Genomic DNA, 26,466 nt, shown 5'->3' with positions numbered 1-26,466 from the left:
TGTTTACATTTAAAATATTAATTTTAATTCATTGATGGGATGTGACATAACTGGCAATGCCAGCATTTGCTGTCCATCCTTAATGGTCCTAAATTGTGGAGGCAGTTAAGTCAATCATGCTGGTAGAACTAGTTGAATATTATCCAAGCAGATTAAGGAAGGCAGATTTTCTTCCTGAAGGAACTCAATGAACCAGGTGAAATTGTCAAACAATCCAGTGGTTTTATGATTATTATTATAACAGGGTCCATTTTTTAAAATTCCAAATTTGTTTAATTTGTTAAAGTTAAGTTCTTCAGATGTCAAAATAGGATTTGAGCTTGTATTTCTGAAACAGTGATCCAGACAGTCCTGGTGATGTAACTATACTTTAGGCAGATTAGGCTATAAATACTGAATGGTGTATACCTTATATATTTGACTTCGCAGGCAACCCTGGTTACCATCCGTCGAGTTGTTTTCCTGGTATTGGACAAAAATCAGGAAAAGACCAGGGAAATGGAAGCTGTTTCTTATAAGAAAACTACTGGTTTGGGTCATAGTCTGGATACAGAAGTAGCTTATTTGACTCATGAAGGCATGTTTATTAGTGATGCATATGATGAGAAAGAACTAACTTCATCAGAAGTAGAAACTGAACCACAGAGGACAGCCTTTCAAAACAATGATGCATATGGCAGTGATTCAGCTTCTGAAGTGGAATGTACCACTGATTCATCATCCAGTAAGGAACACACATCTTCAGAAACGCCAGGGGGATTACAGCTCATGTAAGTATTTTCCTGATCTTACTGTGTGTGCCTGAAGTAATTAACTTTGTTTTTCTCTCTCTTATTTTGTGCACATCTAAGTCACTTTGACAACATAAAATCTTCCAGCACAAGGTGGTCATTTGGCTCATTATGCCTGTACTTTTGGGAAGGACTCTTCAGTTAGTCCTGCTCACTGATTCATGCAAATTTAAACTCAACAAGGGAGCCAGTGTACTGTACCACTGATTATATCCAGTTTTTGTTTTGCTTTCCTAATTTCATGCATTTGTCATTTTACTTTTGTTAAAGAATAGGATTACTTCAGTGTTTGTGTTTCAATGCTCTCAAGTTAGTGCTCCATTGAGCTTTTAACTTGTATTCCCTTCAAGTTGTAAATGTTCCATTGGTACTGGCATGACTGCTGCCTAACTGTTGTTCAGGTCTTGTTGCACACAGGCATTAGCTGTTTCATTTGCTGAGGAACTGTGAATAGAAATGTATATTGTGCAGATGCTCCTACATCTAACTTCCTGATGGAAGGAGAGTTCATTGCTGAAGATGGTTTGGCCATCTTCTCTAAGGAACTCTGCTGAAGTGTCCTGGGGCTGGGGTGATTAACAGCCACAACCATCTTCCTGTGTATGAGGTATGATTCCAGCAACTCAGACGTCTTTTCACTGGTGCCCAGTGATTTTGGTTTTATGAGTGTTCTTTGGTACCACACTGAAATGCAAATATTGAGGACAGTCACTACTATCTTGCTTCTAGATTTCCACTTCTTTTGGTCCATGTTAGTGATCATGCTAGAATTTCTGTGAGCATTGTGCATCCATTCAGAATAAATGTTATGACAAGGTTGAAATAAGATTGGGTTTTTGAATCATTGTAGCCAAAATTGTGGCTTTCAAACAAAAAATAATTTCTGGGTTGTGTCTCAATTCCCATTGTACATCCAAAGGAGTTTCTGTTTTATATATTCATATAAATTTATCTATTCATTAGCTGAACCAGCAGCTAATTTCCCTCTCCAAAATGCCCTTGAGAAGGTGGTGGTGAACTGCCTTCTTGAACTGCTGTAGTCTTTATGGTGTAAGTACATTCGCAAAATTGTTGGGGAGACAGTTCTGGACTTTGAGCCGGTGGTGGTGAAAGAATAACAGAATATTTCAGAGTCAAGATGATGTTTGGTTTGGAGGGAAACTTCCTGGTTGTGGTGTTCCCATGGTGAACTAACTGGTCCATCTAACTGGTCGAACTTGAAAGGTATTGTTTAGGTATCTTGGTGGGTTACTGTATTGCATCCCATAGAAGGTAAAAATTTGCTGCTACAATGTACTGGTGGTGTAGTGAGTGAATGGTTGGGATGGGTGCCTGTCAAGCACTATCTTTATAGTGTTGAACTCTTCTAGTATTCTTGAGGTTGAACTCATCCAGGCACGAGAAAGTGTTGACTTGAGCTTTGTAGATAGTAGACTGGCTTTGCAGGCTTCAATTATACCAGTACCCAAGAAGAACGTGGTGACCTGCCTCAATGACTGTCATCCAGTAACACTTACAAACATTTGTACATCCATAGTGATTAAGTGTTTTGAGAGGTGGGTGACGAAACATGTCAGCTAATGGCTGAGAAGTGACTGGATCCGCTCCAATTTGCCTACAGGCACAACAGGTTAACAGCAAATGCAGTTTCATTTTGCTCTTCACTCAATCCTGATACATCTGGACAGCAAAGGTGCATACACCAGGATGTTCTTTATGGACTACAGCATAGCAGTCAATTCTATCATCCCATCAAAACTGATCAATAAACTCCTAGAACTTGTCCTCATACTTTCTTGTGAAATTGGGTCCTCAATTTCCTTACTTGCAGACCCCAATCAGTTCAGATAAGCAACAACATCTCCTCCACAATCTCCTTCAGCACCACAAGCCTGTGTGCGTAGCCTTCTGCTCTACTCGCTTTACGCTTATGACTGTGTGGCTAAGCACAGCTCCAATACTTTATTCAAGTTTGCTGACAACACCGCTGTTGTTGACCAAATCAAAGGTGTGATGAATCAGCACATAGGAGGGAGATTGACAATTTAGCTGAGTGGTGCCACGGCAACAAGCTCTTACTGAATGTCAGCAAGACCAAAGAGCTGATTATTGACTTCAGGAGGAGAAAACCAAAGGTTCATGAACCAGTCCTCATCGGAGGATCTGAGGTGGAGAGAGTCAGCAATTTTCAATTGCTCTGTGTTGTTATTTCGGATAATAATGGGCCCTGCACGTAAGTGCAATTATGAAGAAAGCACTGCAGCGCCTCTATTTCCTTAGGAGTTTGCGAAGATTTGGAAACCTCTGTAGATGTGTAGTGGAGAGTATACTGGCTGAATGGAAAATTCTGTAAAATGTAGTGGATATGGCCCAGCTCATCACAATCAAAGCCCTTCCCACCATTGAACACATGTACATGAAATACTGACGCAGGAAAGAGTCATCCATCATCAAGGACCCCCACCACCCAGGACATGTTCTCTTTTCAGTGCTGCCATCAGGAAGAAGGTACAGGAGCTTCAGGACTCACCACCAGGTTCAGGAACAGTTACTACTCTTGAACCAAAACAGATAACTTCACTTGCCCCATAAGTGAACTTTTTTTCACCACATCAAAGTTGCTGGCGAACGCAGCAGGCCAGGCAGCATCTGTAGGAAGAGGTGCAGTCGACGTTTCAGGCCGAGACCCTTCGTCAGGACTAACTGAAGGAAGAGTGAGTAAGGGATTTGAAAGTTGGAGGAGGAGGGGGAGATCCAAAATGATAGGAGAAGACAGGAGGGGGAGAGATAGAGCCAAGAGCTGGACAGGTGATAGACAAAAGGGGATACGAGAGGATCATGGGACAGGAGGTCTGGGAAGAAAGACAAGGAGGGGGTGGGGACCCAGAAGATGGGCAAGAGGTATATTCAGAGGGACAGAGGGAGAAAAAGGAGAGTGAGAGAAAGAATGTGTGCATAAAAATAAGTAACAGATGGGGTACGAGGGGGAGGTGGGGCATAAAAGTAAGTAACAGATGATATCCCCTTTTGCCTATCACCTGTCCAGCTCTTGGCTGTATCCCTCCCCCTCCTGTCTTCTCCTATCATTTTGGATCTTCCCGTCCCCCTCCAACTTTCAAATCCCTTACTCACTCTTCCTTCAGTTAGTCCTGACGAAGGGTCTCGGCCTGAAACGTCGACTGTACCTCTTCCTAGAGATGCTGCCTGGCCTGCTGTGTTCACCAGCAACTTTGATGTGTGTTACTTGAATTTCCAGCATCTGCAGAATTCCTGTTGTTTGTGTTTCAACCACAACTGGACTCACTTTCAAGGACTCTTCACCTCATGTTCTCAATATTGATTATTTACTTATTGTTATTATTTCCTTCTTTTTTGCATTTGCACAGTTTGTTACATTTTGCCTGCCGGTTGAACACCCAAGTTTTTGTGGTCTTTCATTGATTCTGCTATGGTTATTATTCTCTGGATTTATTGGGTATGCCCACACGAAAATGAATTTTGTGGCTGTATATGTGACATTTAAGTACTTTGATAATAAATTTACTTTGAATTTTGAGTTACTCACCACAGGATCCCTAATCTCTGACTTGCTCTTGTGGCTTTTGCATTTGGCTACTCCAGTTAATTTTCTGATCATTAGTAAGCCCAGATTATTGACAGTGGGGGCTTCAGTGATGGCAAAACCATTTTATGTTAGTTGGATTTTCATTATCCTTCACTCATTTTGAAGGTACCTTGTACATAGGTAATGAAGTTTGGCTTTTGCTGTTAGTTATGGGTTATGGGTTGTGAGATCATTCAACATCTATGTTGGCTTAGTCTTAAACTTGGATAATATATAGTCAATGGAAAGTTGTACCCTCCAAAAAGGAAAAAAATGTTTTGAAAGAGAAAGAAGGAAGATAGCTTTTATATTTCTTCACTAAAATTGTTTCTGAAAGTTTGTAGTAAGTCCCATTTTTGATTTCAGGGTCAGTGACGACTCACGACTTACAGAATTAGAACTTGGCAGAGTTGCCAACAATATTCAAGAACTTCTGTGCAGTGCTTCCGACATCTGCCATGATCGGTGTGTTAAGTTCCTTATGGCTAGAGCTAAGGTAAATTGCTTTTCAGTTCTATGTCATAGTCACATTAAAATTGTAACTTTATGTGTGAACGTGACCCTACATCAAATAAGCAATTTAATGATCTAAGCTTTACTTCTCTAGAGGTTTTAAGCCTTCTTATTTTCTCCCTTGCGCTTTTTAGTAATTATATGAAACCTTTCTCCTCAATTCATTTGTACTGTATTTTACCAACTATATTGTAATCACTTATTGGGAAAAATTGATTTCTAATTGCATTATTTTCATTATACAGACCTAATTGGATTTATGTATAATTTAAGTGTAAATTCTGTAATGTGTCAATTGCCACAGTGCTCTAAAGTTTGAAATACCGAATAAATCATTTACACAAGCCTGCAATTATGTAAATACTTGGACTTGTAGTCAGACTTGTATTTTTAACTTGTTTTTTATGGACTCTCATTGTGATTCTGTGTATCTCTTGCTCTTTGATAAGCTGTGTTGCTTCTGTACAATCTAATCCTACAGACAGTGTACCCAAGTATAAACCTCAACCTGATGATGATTCCTCAATCTTTGTGAACATGCTTCCTTCAGGACGTTTGACCATTTCTGATCTGACCTTATTCAGCACTACTCTAACTTCGGTGTTGTTCTGCCTCCATTTTGTTGGTCTGTTGGTTGACTGTGTCTACAATTCGTCCTCCTAGTTGTCTGATGATCTCGCTCCTAAATAGTTAATGTTATAAAAGGTTCTAGATGATTTCTCCCCATAAGAACCTAGATTCCTATTATTTTTCATCATTGTTAGAAAAGAATTTCCTTGCGGTTATATAACGTAATTTTATAGACTTTTGTTTGAACCCTGGGTAGCTACTAACCAAAGTTTGGAGGAGACCTGGTCAGAGCACTGAATCTTTTTAAATAGTAATATTTTGCCATTGATGAGAAGTGGTGTAGTTTTGAATGCACCTTCTGTTAACACTGAAACCTTTTGATAGCAATTAGGAACATAAAATCATAGAAAACCTACAGCACAATACAGGCCCTTTGGCCCACGATGCTGTGCCGAACATGTACTTATTTTAGAAATTACCAAGGGTTAGCCACAGCCCTCTATTTTTCTAAGCTCCATGTACCTATCCAGGAGTCTCTTAAAAGTCTCTTATCCACCTCCACCACCATCGCCGGCAGCCCATTCCACACCTTCACCACCCTCTGCGTTTAAAAAAAAAAACAACTTGCCCCTGACATCTCCTCTGTACCTACTTCTAAGCACCTTAAAACTGTGCCCTCTTGTGTTAGCCATTTCAGCCCTGGGGAAAAAGCCTCTGACTATCCACATGATCAATGCCTGTCTTTTCACCTTTACCAGGTCATTTCTCATCCTCCATCACTCCAAGGAGAAAAGGCCAAGTTCACTCATCCTATTCTTATAGGGCATGCTCCCCAATCCAGGCAACATCATTGTAAATCTCCTCTGCACCCTTTCTATAGTTTCCACATCCTTCCTATAGTGAGGTGACCAGAACTGAGCACAGTACTCCAAGGGAGGTCTGACCAGAGTCCGATAAAGCTGTAACATTAACTCTTGTCTCTTAAACAATCCCATGGTTGATGAAGGCTAATGCACTGTATGCCTTTTTAACCACACAGTCAACCTGTGCAGCAGTTTTGAGAGTCCTATGGACCAGGACCCCAAGATCCCTCTGATCCTCCATGCTGCCAAGAGTCTTACCATTAATACTATATTCTGCCATCATATTTCACCTGCCAAAATGAGTCACCTCACACTTATCTGGGTTGAACTTATCTGCCACTTTTCAGCCCAAGACATCCTATCAATGTCCCGCTGTAACCTCTGTCGGCCCTCCACACTACCCACAACATCCTCAACCTTTGTGTCATCATCATATTTAATAACCCATCCCTCCACTTCCTCATCCACAAAGAGAAGGGGTCTCAGAACAGATCCCTGAAGCACATCACTGGTCACCAACAACCATGCAGAATATCACCCATCTACAACCACTCTTTGCCTTCTGTGGGCAAGCCAATTCTGGATCCACAAACCAAGGTCCCCTTGGATCCCATGCCTCCTTACTTTCTCACTAAGCCTTGCATGGGCTACCTTATCGAATGCCTTTCTGAAATCCATATACACTACATCTACTGCTCTGCCTTCAGCAGTATGTTTAGTCACATCCTCAAAAAACTCAATCAGGCTTGTAAGGTACGACCTGCCTTTGACAAAGCCATGCTGACTATTCCTAATCATATTATGCCTCTACAAATATTCATAAATCCTGGCTCTCAGGATCTTTTCCATCAACTTACCAACCACTGAAGTAAGACTCACTGGTCTATAATTTCCTGGGCTATCTCTACTCCCTTTCTTGAATAAGGGAACAACATCTGCAACCCTCTAATCCTGCAGAATCTGTCCCGTCCCCATTGATGATGCAAAGATCGTTGCCAGAGGATCAGCAGTCTCCTCCCTTGCCTCCCACATTAGCCTGGGGTACATCTCATCTGGTCCCGCAGACTTATCCAACTTGATGCTTTCCAAAAGCTCCAGCATATCCTCTTTCTTAATGTCTATATGCTCAAGCTTTTCGGTCCACTGTACGTCATCCCTACAATTGCCAAGATCCTTTTCCATGGTGAATACTGAAGCAAGTATTAAGTGCCTCTGCTATCTCCTCCGGTTCCATACACACATTTCCACTGTCACACTTGATTGGTCCTATTCTGTCACATCTTATCCTCTTGCTCTTCACATACTTGTGGAATTCTTTGAGGTTTTCCTTAATCCTGTCCGCCAAGGCCTTCTCGTGGCCCCTTCTAGCTCTCCTAATTTTATTTTTGAGCTCCTTCCTGCTAGCCTTATAATCTTCCAGAAATCTATCATTACCAACTTTTCTCGAATCTTTCATCAGGTTTTCATTTCTTCTTGACTAGCTTTTCAGCAGCCTTTGTACACCACGCTTCCTGTACCCTACCATCCTTTCACCTCATTGGAACGTGCCTGTGCAGAATATCACACAAATATCCCCTGAACATTTGCCACATTTCTGCCATACATTTCCCTGAGAACATCTGTTCCCAATTTATACTTCCAAGTTCCTGCCTGATAGCCTTATATTTCCCCTTACTCCAATTAAACACTTCCCTAACTTGTCTGTTACTATCCTTCTCCAGTGCTATGGTAAAGGAGATAGAATTATGATCACTATCTCCAAAATACTCTCCCATTGAGAGACCTGACACTGGACCCAGTTAATTTCCCAATACCAGATCAAGTACAGCCTCTCCTCTTGTAGGCTTATCTACATAGTGTGTCAGGAAACTTCCCTGAATGCGCCTAACAAACTCTACCCCATCTAAACCGCTTGCTCTAGTAAGATACCAATCAATATTTGGGAAATTAAAATCTCCCACCACGGTGACCCTGTTATTATTACACCTTTCCAGAATCTGTCTTCCTATCTGCTCCTCAATGTCCCTGTTACTATTGGGAGGTCTATTAAAAAAACACCCAGTAGAGTTATTGACCCCTTCCTGTTTCTAACTTCCACCCACAGAGACTCAGTAGACAATCCCTCCATGACTTCCTCCTTTTCTGCAGCTGTGACACTATCTCTGATCAACGTGCCACACCCCACCTCTTTTGCCTCCCTCCCTGTCCTTTCTGAAAGCTTGGCACTCTAAGTAACCATTCCTGTCCTTGAGCCATCCAAGTCTCTGTAATGACCCCAACATTGTAGCTCCAAGTACTGATCTACGCTCTAAGCTCATCCACTTTGTTCATGATTCTTCTTTCATTACAGTGGACACATCTCAAACCATCAGTCTGAGTGCATCCCTTCTCTATCACCTACCTATTATCCCTCACATACTGCCTACAAGCTTTCTCTATTTGTGAGCCAACCACCCCATCCTCCATCTCTTCAGTTCGGTTCCCACCCCCCAACAATTCTAGTTTAAACTCTCCCCAATAGCCCTAGCAAACCTCTCTGCCAGGATATTGGTCCCCCTCGGATTCAAGTGCAACCCGTCCTTTTGTACAGGTCACGCCTGCCCCAAAAGAGGTCCCAATGATCCAGAAATCTGAATTCCTGCCCCCTGCTCCAATCCCTCAGCCACGCATTTATCCTCCATCTCACTCTATTCCTGTGCTCACTGTCACTCGGCACAGGCAGTAATCCCGAGATTACTGCCTTTTGAGGTCCTGCTTCTCAGCTTCTTTGTTAACTCCCGGTAATCTGTTTTCAGGACCTCTTCCCTACCAATAAGTACCACGACATCTGGCTGTTCACCTTCCCACTTCAGGATATTGTGGACGCAATCAGAAACATCTTGGTCCCTGGCACCTGGGAAGCAAACTACCATCCGTGTTTCTTTCCTGTGTCCACAGAATCGCCTGTCTGACCCCCGAACTATAGAGTCCCCTATTACTGTTGCCGTCCTCTTCCTTTCCCTAGCCTTCTGAGCCACAGGGCCAGACTCTGTGCCAGAGGTGTGGCCATTGTTGCTTCCCCAGGTAGGTTGTTCCCCCCCCCCCACCCCAACAGTACTCAGACAGGAGAACTAATTGTACTCTCTAGTATCTGACTCTTTCCCTTCCCTCTCCTGAATTACCCACTTATCTGTCTCCTGAGGCCCCAGTGTGTCAATTTGCCTATAGCTCCTCACTATCACCTCCTCACTTTCCCTGACCAGACAAAGGTCATCGAGCTGCATCTCCAGTTCCCTAATGCGCTCCCTAAGGAGCTGCAGCTCGACTCACCTGGTGCAGATGTGGCCGTCCGAGAGGCTGGGAGTCTCCTGGACATCCCGTATCTGACACCCAGTACAGAACATCGGCCTCACAGACATACTTGCTGTTCCTCACAAGTAGCTTACCTCGCCTCGAACTGTTATCACCGAAACCCTGTTGAACCAAAGCCCTCCTACTCTGTATCCCTCTACTCCATTGCCCGCTCCTCTGGCACCTGCTCTATAAAACTCTCTACTTTTAAATCCTTCCCGCCGGTCAAACTTGCTGACGTCCACGCGCTTGCACGGTCGCGCCTCGATCAACCTGCTGAGGAAAAATTATCATCTTTTAAATCCTTCTCGCTGACGTCCACACACTTGCGCAGTCGTACTTTGATCCCACCTCGATTGCCTACTGATTCTCTGTGGGTGGAAGTTAGGAATAGGAAGGGGTCAATAACTCTACTGGGTGTTTTTATAGACCTCCCAATAGTAACAGGGACATTGACGAGCAGACAGATAGGGAGACAAATTCTGGAAAGGTGTATTAATAACAGGGTTGGCGTGGTGGGAGATTTTTAAATTAGCTGGATAATTTTATTGGGTTTGAGTTTCTTGCAGTGCTTGAGGGTATGATGCAGTACCATTTTTGTTATAGATTGCCTGCACCATTTGCCAAAACTTTTTATTACTATTTCCTTTGTCCTGCCTCCCTGTAAGTGATATGTGACACAAGTTTGATGGATTACTCAAATGATCAAAACTCAAACATTTGCTGCAAGTTTAGCTTGTTGTTAGCAAACATCAGCCCCATCCCAGTTTTGTATAATGAAGCACGAGAGGAGCCACCAAAGCTTGGAGAATGTGTTAATGTGGGAGAATGATGCATCCCACTCAAGATTAGCCTGATTTGTACATGTACTTACTTTCCATTTTCAGGAAAACATAGCAACATAGAAAACCTACAGCACAATACAGGGCCTTTGGTCCACAATGCTGTGCCAAACATGTACTTACTTAGAAATTACCTAAGGTTACCCATAGCCCTCTGTTTTTCTAAGCTCCATGTACCTATCCAGGAGTCTGTTAAAAGGCCCTATTGTATCCGCCTCCATCACTGTCGCCAGCAGCCCATTCCACTCACCACTCCCTGTGTAAAAACAACCTACCCCTGACATCTCCTCTGTACCTACTTCTAAGCATCTTAAAACTGTGCCCTCTCACGTTAGTCGTTTCAGCCCTGGGAAAAAGCCTCTGACTGTCCACAGGATCAATGCCTCGCATCATCTTACAGGCCTCTATCAGGTCACCTCTCATCCCCTGTTGCTCCAAGGAGAAAAAGCCGAGTTCACTCAACCTGTTCTCGTAAGGCATGCTCCCCAATCCAGGCAACATCCTTGTAAAAATTGTGCTCTGAACAGAAAATGGTGTAAATTTCTGCTGGTGTGAGATCCAAGAAACTTGTGGACATGAAAACTATTGTGTCAATCAGCTTTCCTATATGAATATGCCCTCAATATTCTTCCTTGTCAAGCTATGAAGTGCTACGTATTTTAGAGGATTTACAATTGTTGAAACGGTTAGTTTACTGTATCTTGCAACATGTAATGATACTACAGTAGATGCCTTATTGAAGATTATACTCAGATTTTTCTTCCTTTCATTTCCTTCCTCCTTAATTGACTTACTGGAATGATCCTCATTTTCCTTGAACTGTGTAAGTGTTTCAAATCTTAATTAAGATTCTCTAATAAAAAAAACTAAACTGTTTCAAGTGAAAAATAATAAAACTGCCAGCTCTGCAAAATCAAATTTTATTCGTTGTAATTTAGGATTTAGTTTTAAGTGGCACAAAACATGGTGATTTTTTTTAAAAGAAATTCACCCTCCCAAATAATGTAGTTTATTATGAAAGGCAGTGTTCAGCATGGGTTATGTGGCAACCCCTTACTTGTTAATGAAACATTGATATATCATTAACTCAAAACTTGGTTTACATTTGGGAAAAAAGATCTCTGATGTCTGTGGTCTGTAAATGTTATAAAATGGTTAGCATCTCAATAGAAATTTAGCAATTAATGATCTCATTGTCAATTCCCCAGCAGAACACAAGCAGCTGTGTAGAATCCTTAGTTTATTGTAAGAAAGGGACACAATGTTACACAACAATAATTGGTTTATGTTAATTCCATGCATACTTTGGGCTCAACAAAAGAAACCTGATAGACATAAGTACCACATAAAGTGGGAAAGTAGGACATGGTAGGGATATTGTCTGGGGTTGGAGATAAAATACAATAAAATCATTTTTGCCTACTGCTTGACTGTCTTAGAATTTGTTTGATGTTTTACTCCAAAGCAGCCATTGTTCAAGAAGGTCTGCCAGTGCAGATACCAGAAATGGAATTTGGCGTTACTAGCTCATCAAATTGTATAGTTGGGAACATGGCTGAAAACTTACAGATTCATATCATGTAGGAACAACTGTGGGGAAGGGACCTTAATCTACTCTGAAACAGAGCTCTGTTGGATAAAAGATGCCAAAAATTCACCTCTCTGGATGAAGAAGTTCTATCTTGCCTCTGAGACCACTAGTTCAGGGCAGAGCCAGGAGAAACATGTGCCAATCAGTGTTTTAATGAAATCACCAGATCTGTTCAGTTCGTCCTGGAACGACAGCTTCTACACTTCCCTCCCTCTGTATGTTCATCCCAGAAACACATCTGTTTAACCTTTGATACACAAACTGTGGGTTTAATATATCCTTCCTGGATTGGAAGACAGATATACGGAATATTCCAAACACTGATTCATCAGATCCTTTTTATAATCATAGTATTATTACTTCTGCTACAAAACCAACAAATTAATTGCTGAACCTGCACGTTAACGTTCTGTGATTTATAGAGAAGGATGCCCAGATTCCCTTGCATGCCAATGCCTTTCATTAGCACACTATTTTTTAAAAAACTATGTACTTCATTTTCTTATTGTTCAACAAAGTATATGGCCAGACATTTTTCCACATTGTGTTCCATCTTTCATGTTCAGTGGAATTCTGGAAGATGGTAAACAGTCCATTCTTTTCTTCAGAGGAATCCCTTACTAATCTTTAAGATGCAGATCATAATGTCTTGGGAATTGGTTGGCTTTCAGTTTTATTATTTCTCCAAGCTTTTCTTTGCCCAAGAAGTAAGGAAAGATATGCAAGAGGATGAGTGTCTGGAGAGATTAAATGACTAAAGAAAAATGAGACAACTTAACCAAAATGTAACGGAGATTGTATTGTTTCCAAATTTGTAACTTCAATTAATTCTGCATTTACACAAACTCTACCCTTATATTAATTTTATATTTAACCTCTAGTCCGCCAGCCTATTTTGTTTCCATTTTCCCACCATTTTTTCTCTGTAATTTCAAGTCTATATTACCAAATCTGGTGATACAGGTTATTCAGAAGGTCATTGAGCTGAAACATGAACTCAGTTTTTCTTTTCATAGATGCCACTTGATCAGTTGAATATCGCAGTTTGCTTTTATTCCAGATATTCACCATGTGCCATATACTTTACATTCTTCATTTTTCAAGGATTTCCTTTTGACGTTCTCCTATGAACTGATGTTCTTCCACTCCCATTATTCTTCATAATTCATGATCGCTTCTTAGATTCGTCAGTCTTTTTCTCAGACTCCAAACCCTCAATTCTCTATGCCTCTCATCTCTCTGAGATTTGGATAAAATGCTACACTTTCATTTTCCACGTTTTCCAGTGAAGTAGTAACAATTCTGTTTCTTTCAATTTCTCCAGGTCCCATGTATGTGTAATGACAGTTAAGTGTTTCATTGACATCACCTTTATTATTACCTTCCATCAGTAGCCATCTAGTTTTCAGCCTTGTTAATATCTTGGCTCTTTGCCTCAGTTTATAAACACTTTGATAGTTTCAAGCCCAGACATCTTAAGTGAAAGGACAGGACACTAATCCCTCAGCTGCTGTCCATTGTACCTGGTTAAGCTGTAGTTTTCTTTTAAATAAATGCATAATTGAGTTTGTTAAATGGGAAAAAAAAAGTTTGCTGTACATGGTTTCCTGTGCTTAATTTGCTTAAATCATTTACATGTTTCCTTGTCTTGAAGGATGGTTTCCTTGAAAAGTTGAACTCCTCAGAGTTTGTGGCCCTATCACGAACAGTAGAAATGTTTGTACAGGAAACGGAGAAGATTTGCAACAGGCGAAGTATGTCCCTTCGCGGTGCTCTTCAAAGTCAGGCCAATAAGTTTGTCAATCGATTTCATGAAGAAAGGAAAACAAAACTCAGGTATGCCCAATGAGCAAGGATGCCAAATATTCTTTCAGCTATTTACTGTCAGGAGTAAACTTGTTTTAGAACCAAAAGGAAGTTGGCATAAGCCTGTCTTTCAGTGCAAGTTCATGATCCACTGTTTAAAAACTAAATTTACTGAGGTGTAATGGTTTGGCTGGAACACAGCATGTTCTAAGGTACTTTAGAACTCTCAAAGTATGGGTTATCCAACTATTAGACATCAAATTGATCTCAAACACAAACATGACCAAACTAGATTGAGTTTCTGAATAACCATATGACCTGCAAGTGTATGCCCTACGGTTCAAGGAGCTAAATCAAGATCAAATTCAATTATAGTTTAGGGGGCAATGTGAGGGGACAAATGAGTATAAAAAACATAAGACAGAACGCCAAGCAAAGATGGCAGGTTGCCAAGTTTTTAATGTGTGTGCATGCATTGAAAAGCATACCTAGATAACAGGTGGGCATAGAAAAAGAAATATTTTAGATTAGGTTAGATTAGATTCAACTTTATTGTCATTGTGCCAAGTACAGATACAAAGCCAATGAAATGCATTTAGCATCTGACCAGAAATGCAAAGAATAGCGTTGTTTACAAAATAACTGCGAATGAAAAAGTGCTGCATCACACAAATATAGAAGTACTGAGACAGTACAATATGGGTGCAATACTGCTTAGCGCTGTGATGAGAGGTTCAGCAGTGTCACAGCCTCAGGGAAGAAACTGTTCCTGTGCCTGCTGGTGCGGAAGCAGAGGCTCCTGTGGCACCTACCAGATGGGAGGAGAGTAAAAAGTCCATGGTTCGGGTGAGATGCATCCCTGATAATGCTTTTTGCCCTGCCCAGGCAGCGTTTATGGTAGATGTTCTCAATGGTGGGCAATTGGGTGCTGATAATCCACTGGGCAGTTTTCACCACATGCTGGAGTGCTTTGCGGTCTGATACGGAACAATTGCCATACCACACTGAGATGCAGTTGGTGAGTATGCTCTCAATGGTACAATGGTAAAGGTCCCGTCAGTATCCTGGGACAGAGGTGAACTTTCTTCATGCTCCGCAGGAAATAAAGGCGCTGTTGCACCTTTTTGATCAGGATAGAGGAGTTCAGGGACCAGGTGAGATCCTCGGAAATGTGGACACCAAGGAATTTGAAGCTTGATACACGCTCCAGTTCCGCTGATGTAGATGGGGACGTGAGTGTGACTCCTAGCATGCCTGAAGTCCACAATGATCTCCTTGGTCTTCTGGGTGTTAAGGGCCAGATTGTTGTCGGCACACCATGCAGCCAGGTGCTGGACCTCGTCCCTGTAGGCCGTCTCATCATCTCCTCCGATCAGATCAACCACCATGGTGTCGTCTGCGAACTTGATTATGGAGTTAGAACCATGTACAGGAACGCAGTCATAGGTGAAAAGGGAGTACAGAAGAGGGCTCAGCTCACAGCCTTGAGGCACGCCGATATTCAGGGTGAGAGTGGAGGAGGAGAGGTTGTCTAACTTAACTGATTGGGGTCTGTTAGTCAGAAAGTCCAAGGTCCAGTTGTAGAGGGATACATTGATACCAAGCTGGTGAAGTTTGGTGATTAAATATACAGGTGTGCTGAGTTTGCTTGTGAATTCTGCCTTGGCATTCAGCAATAGAGATATGTTTTGTAGGACTAGATGTTAATATCTCTTATTTCTACTCCTGAGACATGCTGCCTAGACTCTGTGGGGTGGCCAATTGAGTGGTGGCATCTTCTGGGATTAAAATTCAAATTTTACAGAATGGTATTTTCTTATATATTCTATCACTATATATTTTAATTTGTTCCAAGGATAGTGAATGTAGTCGCTGAGGCTCCAGAAATTGTGTAGAAAGGTGAAAGCAAGACATTTTATTTGGGGGGGGGAGGTATATTTTGACAAAAATAAGTTAATGTAGGTACAAAGAGGAAGCAGGGAAAAAATGTAAATCTTGCACTGAAAAGACTCTGACAAGAAGCTTATTTGTGAAATAAAATAATCTTTTAGAACAAAGTGAATAAGCTAGAAAAGGTGAATGATGCCAGGGCCAATCAATTGTAGATGTAAAGAAACGCCTTGCAAAAAAAAAAGCGAGGTTATTAAGTTGGTATTTTGCCGTGTCTCTTACAAGAATTAAAAATATTGGAAATGAAAGGGTGTGAGAAATAAGGGGAGCAATGAGATAGGATTATTATGAATTAGCCATGGGACCTTGGGAATTGGGTAGGGTGATGGTCTGCTTTCAAGGGAGGCAAAACTAGACAGACAGTAGGTGCAGGAGTAGGCTGTTCGGCCCATCGAGCCAGCACCGCCATTCACTGTGATCATGGCTGATCATCCATAATCCGTACCCTGTTCCTGCCTTCTCCCCATATCCCTTGACTCCGCTATCTTTAAGAGCTCTATCTAGATAGACCAATTTGCCCAAGATCAAGCTTTCAATGTTTAATAGAATGACTATAGCCTCCTGATACATTCTGAACAACCAGTATACACTTGGTGAAGATAAGACGAGCTTTCAAGTTCTGTGAGAAATAACAGAGGATGCATAAGTATACTTAAGTGATATACTGGAAGTAATATGGCCGGGTACTCCACTCAGCGGAGAAGATCATTGGCTGTCAGCTACCAACATTAAAAGACTTATTCATTGCCAGAGCAAAGAACAGAGCTGGAAAACTCCACCCACCCTAGCAGTCACCTGCTCACCAAATTGCCATCAGAGTGATGCTAGAAGTCCGTCACCACCAGGACTATATGTCTTCTCTGAAGCTTCTTTCCTGTAGCTATGCAGCTTCTCAACAAAATTCACTCAGGTCTAATACCCTAACTGTCCCTGCGCAACAATGGTTAAATGGTCTTTCCTCCTTTCCTTGTTAATTATTTAGTCTGTTCTTATGTTTACATTTATTGGTCTGATTACTGACATTTGTGTTAATTATTGATTGCTCATAGCTTTTTGCACTATAATCTTGTAAATTGGTAGTTGCTATTGTATTGCTTTTTGTTTTATGCTTAGCACTGAATCATAAACAATTCTGCTAAGATTCACATTCCAGAAAAAGTGAAGCATATGCAAATTCCATGTAGACAGCATGAGTGAGAAATCAGAGGTGAACCTGAATCACAGAAATTACGAGACAGATAAACTACTGCACTGCCCCCATGTGGACACTTTCAGTATTGGAATGTAATCTACTTTTGTTTGCAGCAGATGATCAGAATCCAGGGTAATTGAGGTGGCGATTTAATTTCACTTCTGTGAAAAGCACAAAAGTGTTTAAATTTATATCTTTAGAATCATTAGACTTCTTAGTTGAAATGCCAGGAAGGTTTAGCTATACATTATTTTTCATATTTCTTCATCTATTTTTCACTGTTAGTGGGGGCTAAAAGTGAAGAATAAAATATTATCTGAACACAAACATGGTAGTGTTTATTTTTAATATAATGACTTCCTGTGATTTGTTCAAGTATGATCAAAACAAAGCAACTTCAAGAAGTTAGCTTTGTGAATCATCTCAGATTATATGTAACCTTAAAAATGTAATTGTAATTTGATTATTTTGAGATCAGAGCTGTTGGTTTTGTTTTGATGCAGTCTTCTATTGGATAATGAACGTTGGAAGCAAGCTGAGGTTCCAGCTGAGTTCCAGGACTTAGTCAATTCCACTGAAGATGGAGTGATTGCTTTACCTGAGAAGAAAGTCACAGGTCAATTTTTCTCTGCATTTTCAAATTAAAATTTAGAAAAGCAAATATTTCAGCTTTTGTCAGATTTGGCCTACTGGAGGAAATGTTTCTGTCGGGGACTTCCCCGTAATTACCCATTTGTTTCCTCATATGGCCTTGTTTAACTTGTTTTACCACCAATGCGGCAATAAATCCCGATCAAATTACTCTGGTTCTTTTAAAATAGTATTTCCCTGTGCGTCCTTTCTATACTGTCTCTCTTCCTTCCTTCTCTCTTTGGTCCTACAATCTGGCATGGAATGGTGCTCTATTAACCCGGTAAAATAAAATCCGTAGTTATTTTTCTCTGAAATCTTCTGAATGTTTGTGCTTCAAGGTCAAAATTTCCACCTTGTCCAATCTAACTTTACAGCTGAAATCCATTTATATCCTCCCTAAAGCGTGGTGCCCTGAATTGAATGCAACACTCCCACAAGTGGCCTACCAATATTTTGAAAGAAATTCAGCATTATCTTTCGACCTTAAATTCTCCCTTTGGTCATGTTTTCCTCTGAGCTCCCCTGTAAGACTACTATATTCAGCCTGGTTTTCTCTTGATGTTTTGAGCATTCACATGCCTTTTTTTTTCATAGTGTTGTGTTTCTCTTTTGTTACCCAAGGGGTCTGGCTTTGACTTCCACTTGTCGGAATGTTTCTTCCTGTTTCTGAGACCTCCCTTTAATATTATTCATTAATTGCACTTTTACCTACTACGCTTTGGTTCTCCAATCACAAACAAGAGAAAATCTGCGAATGCTGGAAATCCGAGCAACATACACAAAATGCTGGAGGTACTCAGCAGGCCAGGCAGCATCTAGGAAAGAAGTACAGTCAACGTTTCAGGCCAAACCCCTTCATTTTTTTTCTGGACACCAGACCCAACCAGTACCCCTCCACCACCACTCTTTGGTTCTATTGTGCCCTTACAGCTTAATTTGTTACTCTTCAAATTAAACAAAATGTTGCCATAATTCTATGATGACTGTTTTCGTACAATCTGCTGGTTCTTAAACCAGATCCAAAAATGCCTCCTGTCTGTTAGGCCAAAAGGAAGATATACTAAACAGACATTTCTTAAGACATTTCTTTCTCTATTTGGACATTTTAATTACTAGGATGGAAAGTAATGTTTACAACAAGATGGAATTAATAGAGTCATAGAAAATACAGCACACTAGCAGGCCGTATGGCCCATCTAGTCCATGCCGAACCATTTAATCTGCCTTCTCCCATTGACCTGCACCCAAACCACTACCATCCGTGTACTTATCCAAACTTCCCTTAAATGTTGAAATCGAGCTTGCATGCGCCACCTTGCTGCCAGCTCGTTCCACACTCACGCAGCCTTCTGAGTGAAGAAATTTCCCCTCATGTTCCCCTTAAACTCAGTACTCAGGAAGCTGAGTAGTCTAAGGGTAGATAAATCTCCCGGACCAGATGGAATGCACCCTCATGTTCTGAAGGAAGTAGCTGTGGAGATTGCGGAGGCATTAGTGCTAATCTTTCAAAAGTCGATAGATTCTGGCATGGTTCCGGAGGACTGGAAGATTGCAAATGTCACTCCGCTATTTAAGAAGGGGGCAAGGAAGCAAAAAGGAAATTATAGACCTGTTAGCTTGACATCGGTGGTTGGGAGGTTGTTGGAGTCGATTGTCAAGGATGAGGTTACAGAGTACCTGGAGGCATATGACAAGATAGGCAGAACTCAGCATGGTTTCCTTAAAGGAAAATCCTGCCTGACAAACCTATTGCAATTTTTTGAGGAAATTACAAGTAGGCTAGACAAGGGAGATGCAGTGGATGTTGAATATTTGGATTTTCAGAAGGCCTTTGACAAGGTGCCACGCATGAGGCTGCTAAACAAGATAAGAGCCCATGGAATTACGGGATAGAGCGTTGGCTGATTGGCAGGAAACAGAGTGGGAATAAAGGGATCCTATTCTGGTTGGCTGCCGGTTACCAGTGGTGTTCCACAGGGATCAGTGTTGGGGCCGCTTCTTTTTACATTGTACATCAATGATTTGGATTATGGAATAGATAGCTTTGTGGCTATGTTTGCTGACGATACGAAGGTAGGTGGAGGGGCCGGTAGTGCTGAGGAAACAGAGTCTGCAGAGAGACTTGGATAGATTGGGAGAATGGGCAAAGAAGTGGCAAATGAAGTACAATGTTGGAAAGTATATGGTTATGCACTTTGGTAGAAGAAATAAATGGGCGGACTATTATTTAAGTGGGGAGAGAATTCAAAGTTCTGAGATGCAACAGGACTTGGGAGTCCTCGTGCAGGATACCCTTAAGGTTAACCTCCAGGTTGAGTCGGTGGTGAAGAAGGCAAATGCAATGTTGGCATTCATTTCTAAAGGAATAGAGTATAGGAGCAGGGATGTGATGTTGAGGCTCTATAAGGCAGTGGTAAGACCTCACTTGGAGTACTGTGGGCAGTTTTGGGCTCCTTATTTAAGAAAGGATGTGCTGACGTTGGAGAGAGTTCAGAGAAGATTCACTAGAATGATTCCGGGAGTGAGAGAGTTAACGTATGAGGAACGTTTGTCCGCTCTTGGACTGTACTCCTTGGAGTTTAGAAGAATGAGGGGGGACCTCATAGAAACATTTCGAATGTTGAAAGGCATGGACAGAGTGGATGTGGCAAAATTGTTTCCCATGGTGGGGGAGTCTAGTACGAGAGGGCATGATGTAAGGGTTGAAGGGCGCCCATTCAGAACAGAGATGCAAAGAAATTTTTTTAGCCAGAGGGTGGTGAATCTGTGGAATTTGTTGCCATGGGCGGCAGTGGAGGCCAAGTCATTGGGTGTATTTAAGGCAGAGATTGATAGATATCTGAGTAGCCAGGGCATCAAAGGTTATGGTGAGAAGGTGGGGGAGTGGGACTAGATGGGAGAATGGATCCACTCATGATAAAATGGCGGAGCAGACTCGAAGGGCCGACTTCTGCTCCTTTGTCTTAAACATTTCTCCTTTCGCTCTTAACCCATGACTTCTAGTTGTAATCCGACACAACTTCAGTGGAAAAAGCCTGCTTGCATTTACCCTATCTGTGCTGTACCCTTATAATTTTGTATATTTCTATCAAATCTCCCCTCTATCTTCTACGTTCCAAAGAATAATGTCATAACTTCAATCTTTCCTAATAACTCGGGTCCTCCAGTCCCGGCAAAATGCTTGTCAATATTCTTTGTACTCAATTAAACTTATTTACATCTTTCCTGTAGGTAGGTGACCAAAACTACATACAATAATGCTAATTAGGCTTCACCAATGTCTTAAACAGCTTCAAAATTACATCCCATTTCCTGTACTCAGTACTTTGATTTATGAATGTGTCAAGAGCATTCTTTACAACCCTATCTACCTGTGCAGCCACTTCCAATGAATTATGGACTTGCATTCCCAGATCCCTCTGTTTTACCACACTCCTTGGTGCCCTACTATTCACTGTGTAAGACCTATCCTGGTTGGTCCTACTGAAGTGTAACACCTCATACTTCTCTGCATTAAATTCTATCTGCCATTTTTCAGCCCATTTTTCCAGCTGGTCCAGATCCCAGTCCTCACAGTCTACTACACCCCCAGTCTTGGTGTCATCCACAAATTTGCTGATTCAGTTAACCATGTTATCATCCAGACCATTGATATAGATTACAAACAACAACGAACCCAGCTCCAATCCCTGCGGCACTCCTGTAGTCACAGGCCTCCAGACAGAGAGACAACCATCCACTATCACTGGTTTCTCCCACAAAGCCAACGTCTAACCCAATTCAGTACCTCATCTTGAATGCTGAGCGACTGAACCTTCTTGACCAACCTCCCATGTGGGACTTTGTCAGAGGCCTTGCTAAAGTCCATGTGAACAACATCCACAGTCCTGGCTTCATCAACTTTCCTGGGAACGTCCTCAAAAAAGCTCCATAAGATTGGTTAGACATGACCTACCACTTAAAGAGCCAGGCTGACTATTGCTAATCAGTCTGTCTATCCAAATACTCACATATCCAGTCCATTAGAATATCTTTCAATAACTTTCTTAGCTATTCTCCAATCAATAGCTAACAACATTAGCTATCCTCCAGTTCTCTGCTACCTTCCCTGTTACTAAGGATGATTTAAATATCTCTGCCAAGGCCACGACAGTTTCTTCACTTGCCTCCCATAGGGTCCAAGGAAACACATTGTCAGGCCCTAAGGATTTATCCACCCTAATTTCCCTCAAGACAGCAAGGACTACCTCCTCTCTAAACTGTATAGGGTGCATGACCTCGCTGCTGTTCTGCCTCACTTCCATAGACTCTGTGTCCATCTGCCGAGTAAATACAGATGCAAAAATAAATCCGTTTTAGATCTCCCCCATTTCTTTTGGCTCTATGCATAAATTACCATTCTGATCTTCCAGAGGGCCAGTTTTGTCCCTTGCAATCCTTTTGCTCTTAACATATCTGTAGAATCCCTCGGGATTCTCCTTCACCTTGTCTGTTGGGGCAACTTCATACCTTTTCTTTTACCCCTCCTGATTTCTTTCTTAAATGTTCAATTGTTAAAAATTTAATCGCGGAAGTCTGTTATTTAACAGGTGAAAAACTTCACAGTGTGTGAGAATTGTCATAAGCTGAGTCAATTCATATAGAAAATAAGCTCTTAGCCATTACAATTTCATAAATAATGTATCCATTATATATGATTTCTATGTATTAAAATAACATCCTGGTGTAGAGGGTTCTTGGCAAAAGTAGGAGAACTGTTTTCATCACTTTAAAAGTGATTTTTTTTTTCAAATTTTAGAACAACAAAAACGAAAGCCAGCAGATTTCCTGGCTGTAGATGGAGAGAAGTATGCTGTAGTTGGGTATGTTGGCACTTAAAGTAATGCAAGTTTTCTCAATGCTTAAAAATATTATTAAGATACTGTCTTTAGAATATATACACATTTTGTATTCTGGATTACTTTGCAAAAAGACATTACACTGCATCACTATTAACCGTAACATCTTTCATTAAATTCCTGATGCTTACCGTATTTTGAAAGGAAGTTCAGTTCACTTCTCTTGATATTATGGTGTGTTGACAGAATTGCTCATAGTATTCGAAGTGTGGCCTAACTAGTGTTTTGTAAAGTTACAGCATATTGTTCCAAATTTTATATTGGAGTAGGCCTTCCTGGCCCTTCAAGCCAGTCCATCAGCAACCCCCAATTTGACCCTCGTCTCATCATGGGAAAATTTACAATGACTGATTAATCTACCAACCGGTATGTCTTTGGACTGTGGGAGAAAACGGGAGTGCCTAGAGGAAACCTACACATTCCACAGGGAAGATGTACATACTCCTTATTGAGAATGTGGGATTAAACTGGGAACACTGACGCTCTGAACTGTAAATGCGTTGCCATAACCGCAACACTACCATGGTGCCCAATTTCTTATGAATTCTTCAAGGCAGTCTTTTTTTTCAGCCCATTAACTTTTATTCAGTTTTATCACCTGGGCATGGGGTTAAAGTTACTTCTCTTTCTAAGATCTTGTAATTTTCCTAATAATTTCCACTTCATGTTCACAGTTAATACTTCGGCAGATGTACTGGATTTTAATGCAATATGTCTAGCCTAATCTATTTGTGCAAGTTCTAGTGTATTTTTTGTATAGCAATAGTCCTGTCAACCAGCTTGTAACTCTCAGAATACAGTGATTTATAATTCTTGGTTTCTTTTATTCTAACAGGACTGTTTTACTGTTAATAAGAATAATATTTGAATATTGTCAATGTGTAGATGACATCCCTTCTATTACTACTGACATGCTCACTCGTCTTGCAGACTTATTGAAGGTAATCTTAACCATTTTGAAAGCCAGACATTTAATAAAGGATCTTAAGTATTAGCCTGTCAGCGTTCCTGTGGACAGTGATGGCATGAGTCAGGTACCTGTCTTGCGAAGGAGAATTTCAAAGAGAAACAAAGAAAAATGAAAAGAAACTTGTGTAAAGTGAGGTCAGTCAGTGTTGACCGTGGATGTCTAGATATGCAAGCTTAGGCAGTAAAATATAGAGAGCAAGTTGTTGCCCTGTTGCCCATGTACCAATCTCCCCCTCACCATGCATCTGATGAATCCAAAGGAACGGCAGAGACCGATGCAGTTTGGCACCAGCAGTGTTGAACTCAATGTAGAATGCCTTAGAGACTCCTGCTCTGGACGTTGCCTCGGGGTTCTCTCCTGAAGCCGTCCCCATGAGTGGGTATAGCTGCAGGGCAGCGCAGGTTTGAGATCAGAGTTTTCCTTCGAGATAAGCTGATGAGCCCTATCTGCCCAAAGTGACTGGTTTTAAGTTGCTGGTACCCACCTTTGCCCCTTCTTTTGTCGGTAGAAATGGTTCTGCCAGGCTTAGTGGCTAAACCACATGAGAAGACCAGGAGCTAGACTTGGTTGTCGGAGGCTATTTGAGGTGCATGCTGTTGGAAGCACTTAATAGACAGTGGGAGCTTGTCCCCATTACCACACTCAGCTATAACAATCTAAAGGAACCAAAAGTTGTGTAGGAGGGTTTCAATTTGTCATAGTTATTAGGGGGCCCCCATGCTAGTCATGATAAATGAAACATACCCAGGACATTAGCACACCTAAGAAAATTGGTAAATTGGTTTATTATCGTCACTTGTATAGAGGTTTGTTTTGTATGCCATCCATATAGATCATTTCATCGCATCAATCCATGGAGGTAGTACATGGGACCAGTAATAACAATGAAAAATAAACTATTACAGTTACAGATGAAGCGTGCAGTACAAGGAGACGGTCAAGTGCAAGACCATGACGAGGGAGATTGCGGGATTGATTGTGGCTCCTGAAGTCAGCCCCAGGCCTAAACTTAGCTGTGCCAGATCCTACAGCCCTCAATTCTCTGATCTTTCAAGAAGTTATTTACTTCCATTTTAAATAAGACCACAAGACATGGGACATTTGGCATATTGCATCTGCTCCACAATTCACCCATGGTGATTTATTTTCCCTCGCAGACCTATTCTATAAACCTCCACATTAAATACACCAAAATGACTTGGCCTCCACTGCCATCTGTGGTTATGAATTCCACAAATTCTCCACCCTCATCTCTATTCTAAAGGGATACCATTTTATTCTGAGGCTGTGCCTTCTGGTCCCTAGACTCTCCCACTATTGGAAGCATCCTCTCCATGTCCACTCTATCTAGGCCTTCTAAACTCCAGTGAGTATAGAGCCATCAAATGTTCCTTGAACACTAATTGTTTCATTCACAGAATCATTGTCATAAACGTCCTCTGGACCCCCTCCAGTGCCAGCACATCTTTTCTTAGATATGGGGCCCAGACTACTCACAAAACTCCAAATGCAGTTTGACCAATGCTTTATAAGGCCTCATCATTACAGGTTTCCTTTGCCATAATTATTACCAATTGAACCTGCAAGTTAACCTTTAGAGAATCCCGAACTGCGACTCCCAAATCCTTTGCACCTCTGATTTCTGAATTCACTCCCCTTTTAGAAAATAGTCTATTCCTTTACCCCTGCCAAAGTGCAGGACCATACACTTCACTGCACTGTATTTCACCTGCCACTTCTTTGCCTGTTCTTCTAATCTATCCAAGTCCTTCTGCAGACTCCCTGCTTCCTCGACACTACCTGTCTTCCACCATGTACAGACTTGGCCACAAAGACATCAATTCCATCATCCAGCTGATTAACACGTAACATGAAAAGTAGTGGACTCAACGCTGATCCCTGCAGAACACCACTGGTCACAGGCAGCCAACCAGAAAAGGCCCCTTTATTCCCACTCTTTGTCTTCTAGTCAGCCAATTTTCTGTCTCTGCTTCTAAATACTTGTAATGATCTCACCTCCACAAACTCTGGGTAAAGAATTGGAGAGAGTCACCATACTCATAGTCATAGTCATACTTTATTGATCCCGGGGGAAATTGGTTTTTGTTACAGTTGCACCATAAATAATTAAATAGTAATAAAACCATAAATAGTTAAATAGTAATATGTAAATTATGCCGGAAAATAAGTCCAGGACCAGCCTATTGGCTCAGGGTGTCTGACCCTCCAATGGAGGAGTTGTAAAGTTTGATAGCCACAGGCAGGAATGACTTCCTATGACGCTCTGTGTTGCATCTCGGTGGAATGAGTCTCTGGCTGAATGTACTCCTGTGCCCAACCAGTACATTATGTAGTGGATGGGAGACATTGTCCAAGATGGCATGCAACTTGGACAGCGTCCTCTTTTCAGACACCACCGTCAGAGAGTCCAGTTCCATCCCAACAACATCACTGGCCTTACGGATGAGTTTGTTGATTCTGTTGGTGTCTGCTACCCTCAGCCTGCTGCCCCAGCACACAACAGCAAACATGATCGCTCTGGCCACCACAGACTCTGCAAGAAAAAATTTCTACACCCCTCAGTTTTGAATGACTGGCCCTTTATCTTGAAACTATGTCTTCTCATTCAAAACTCTTCCACAAATGGCAATCTCTTGACATCTTCCCGCCCCCCCCCCATTGTTCCCCCTTAAATTCATATGTTTCAATAAGATAACCCTTCATTCTTTGAGAACAATTGCAACATGGTTAGATCGCAAATTTAAAAATGTCTGTTTTCAGACTATGTTTAAACTGATCTCCAGCACCAAAGGATGATTTCAAGAGTGCTTAATGTCATTTCCAGTACACAAGTGTAAAGGAAAATGAAACGATTGTTACTCCGAATCCGATGTAGTAACACACTAAGATAAA

The 26,466-nt window shown here is 41.4% G+C and overlaps 1 protein-coding gene across 3 annotated transcripts in view; it reads left to right on the top strand.

Annotated features, from left to right (window-relative positions):
- vps54 (VPS54 subunit of GARP complex) overlaps nt 1-26,466 on the top strand; it is a 90,995-nt gene that overhangs the window by 41,117 nt on the left and 23,412 nt on the right. For all 3 annotated transcript variants that reach the window (XM_072265411.1, XM_072265408.1, XM_072265409.1), the window contains 6 exons: nt 430-770; nt 4,762-4,891; nt 13,759-13,940; nt 17,556-17,668; nt 22,484-22,547; nt 23,419-23,524. In XM_072265411.1, the coding sequence (XP_072121512.1) occupies nt 430-770; nt 4,762-4,891; nt 13,759-13,940; nt 17,556-17,668; nt 22,484-22,547; nt 23,419-23,524 (936 nt within the window). The remainder of the gene's footprint in view (nt 1-429; nt 771-4,761; nt 4,892-13,758; nt 13,941-17,555; nt 17,669-22,483; nt 22,548-23,418; nt 23,525-26,466) is intronic.

The sequence above is a fragment of the Mobula birostris genome, chromosome 8, assembly GCF_030028105.1.
Source record: "Mobula birostris isolate sMobBir1 chromosome 8, sMobBir1.hap1, whole genome shotgun sequence".
NCBI classification, from domain to species: Eukaryota; Metazoa; Chordata; class Chondrichthyes; order Myliobatiformes; family Myliobatidae; genus Mobula; species Mobula birostris.
The sequence above is the reverse complement of the archived record's forward strand: the minus strand, read 5'-3'. Positions and strand labels throughout refer to the sequence as shown.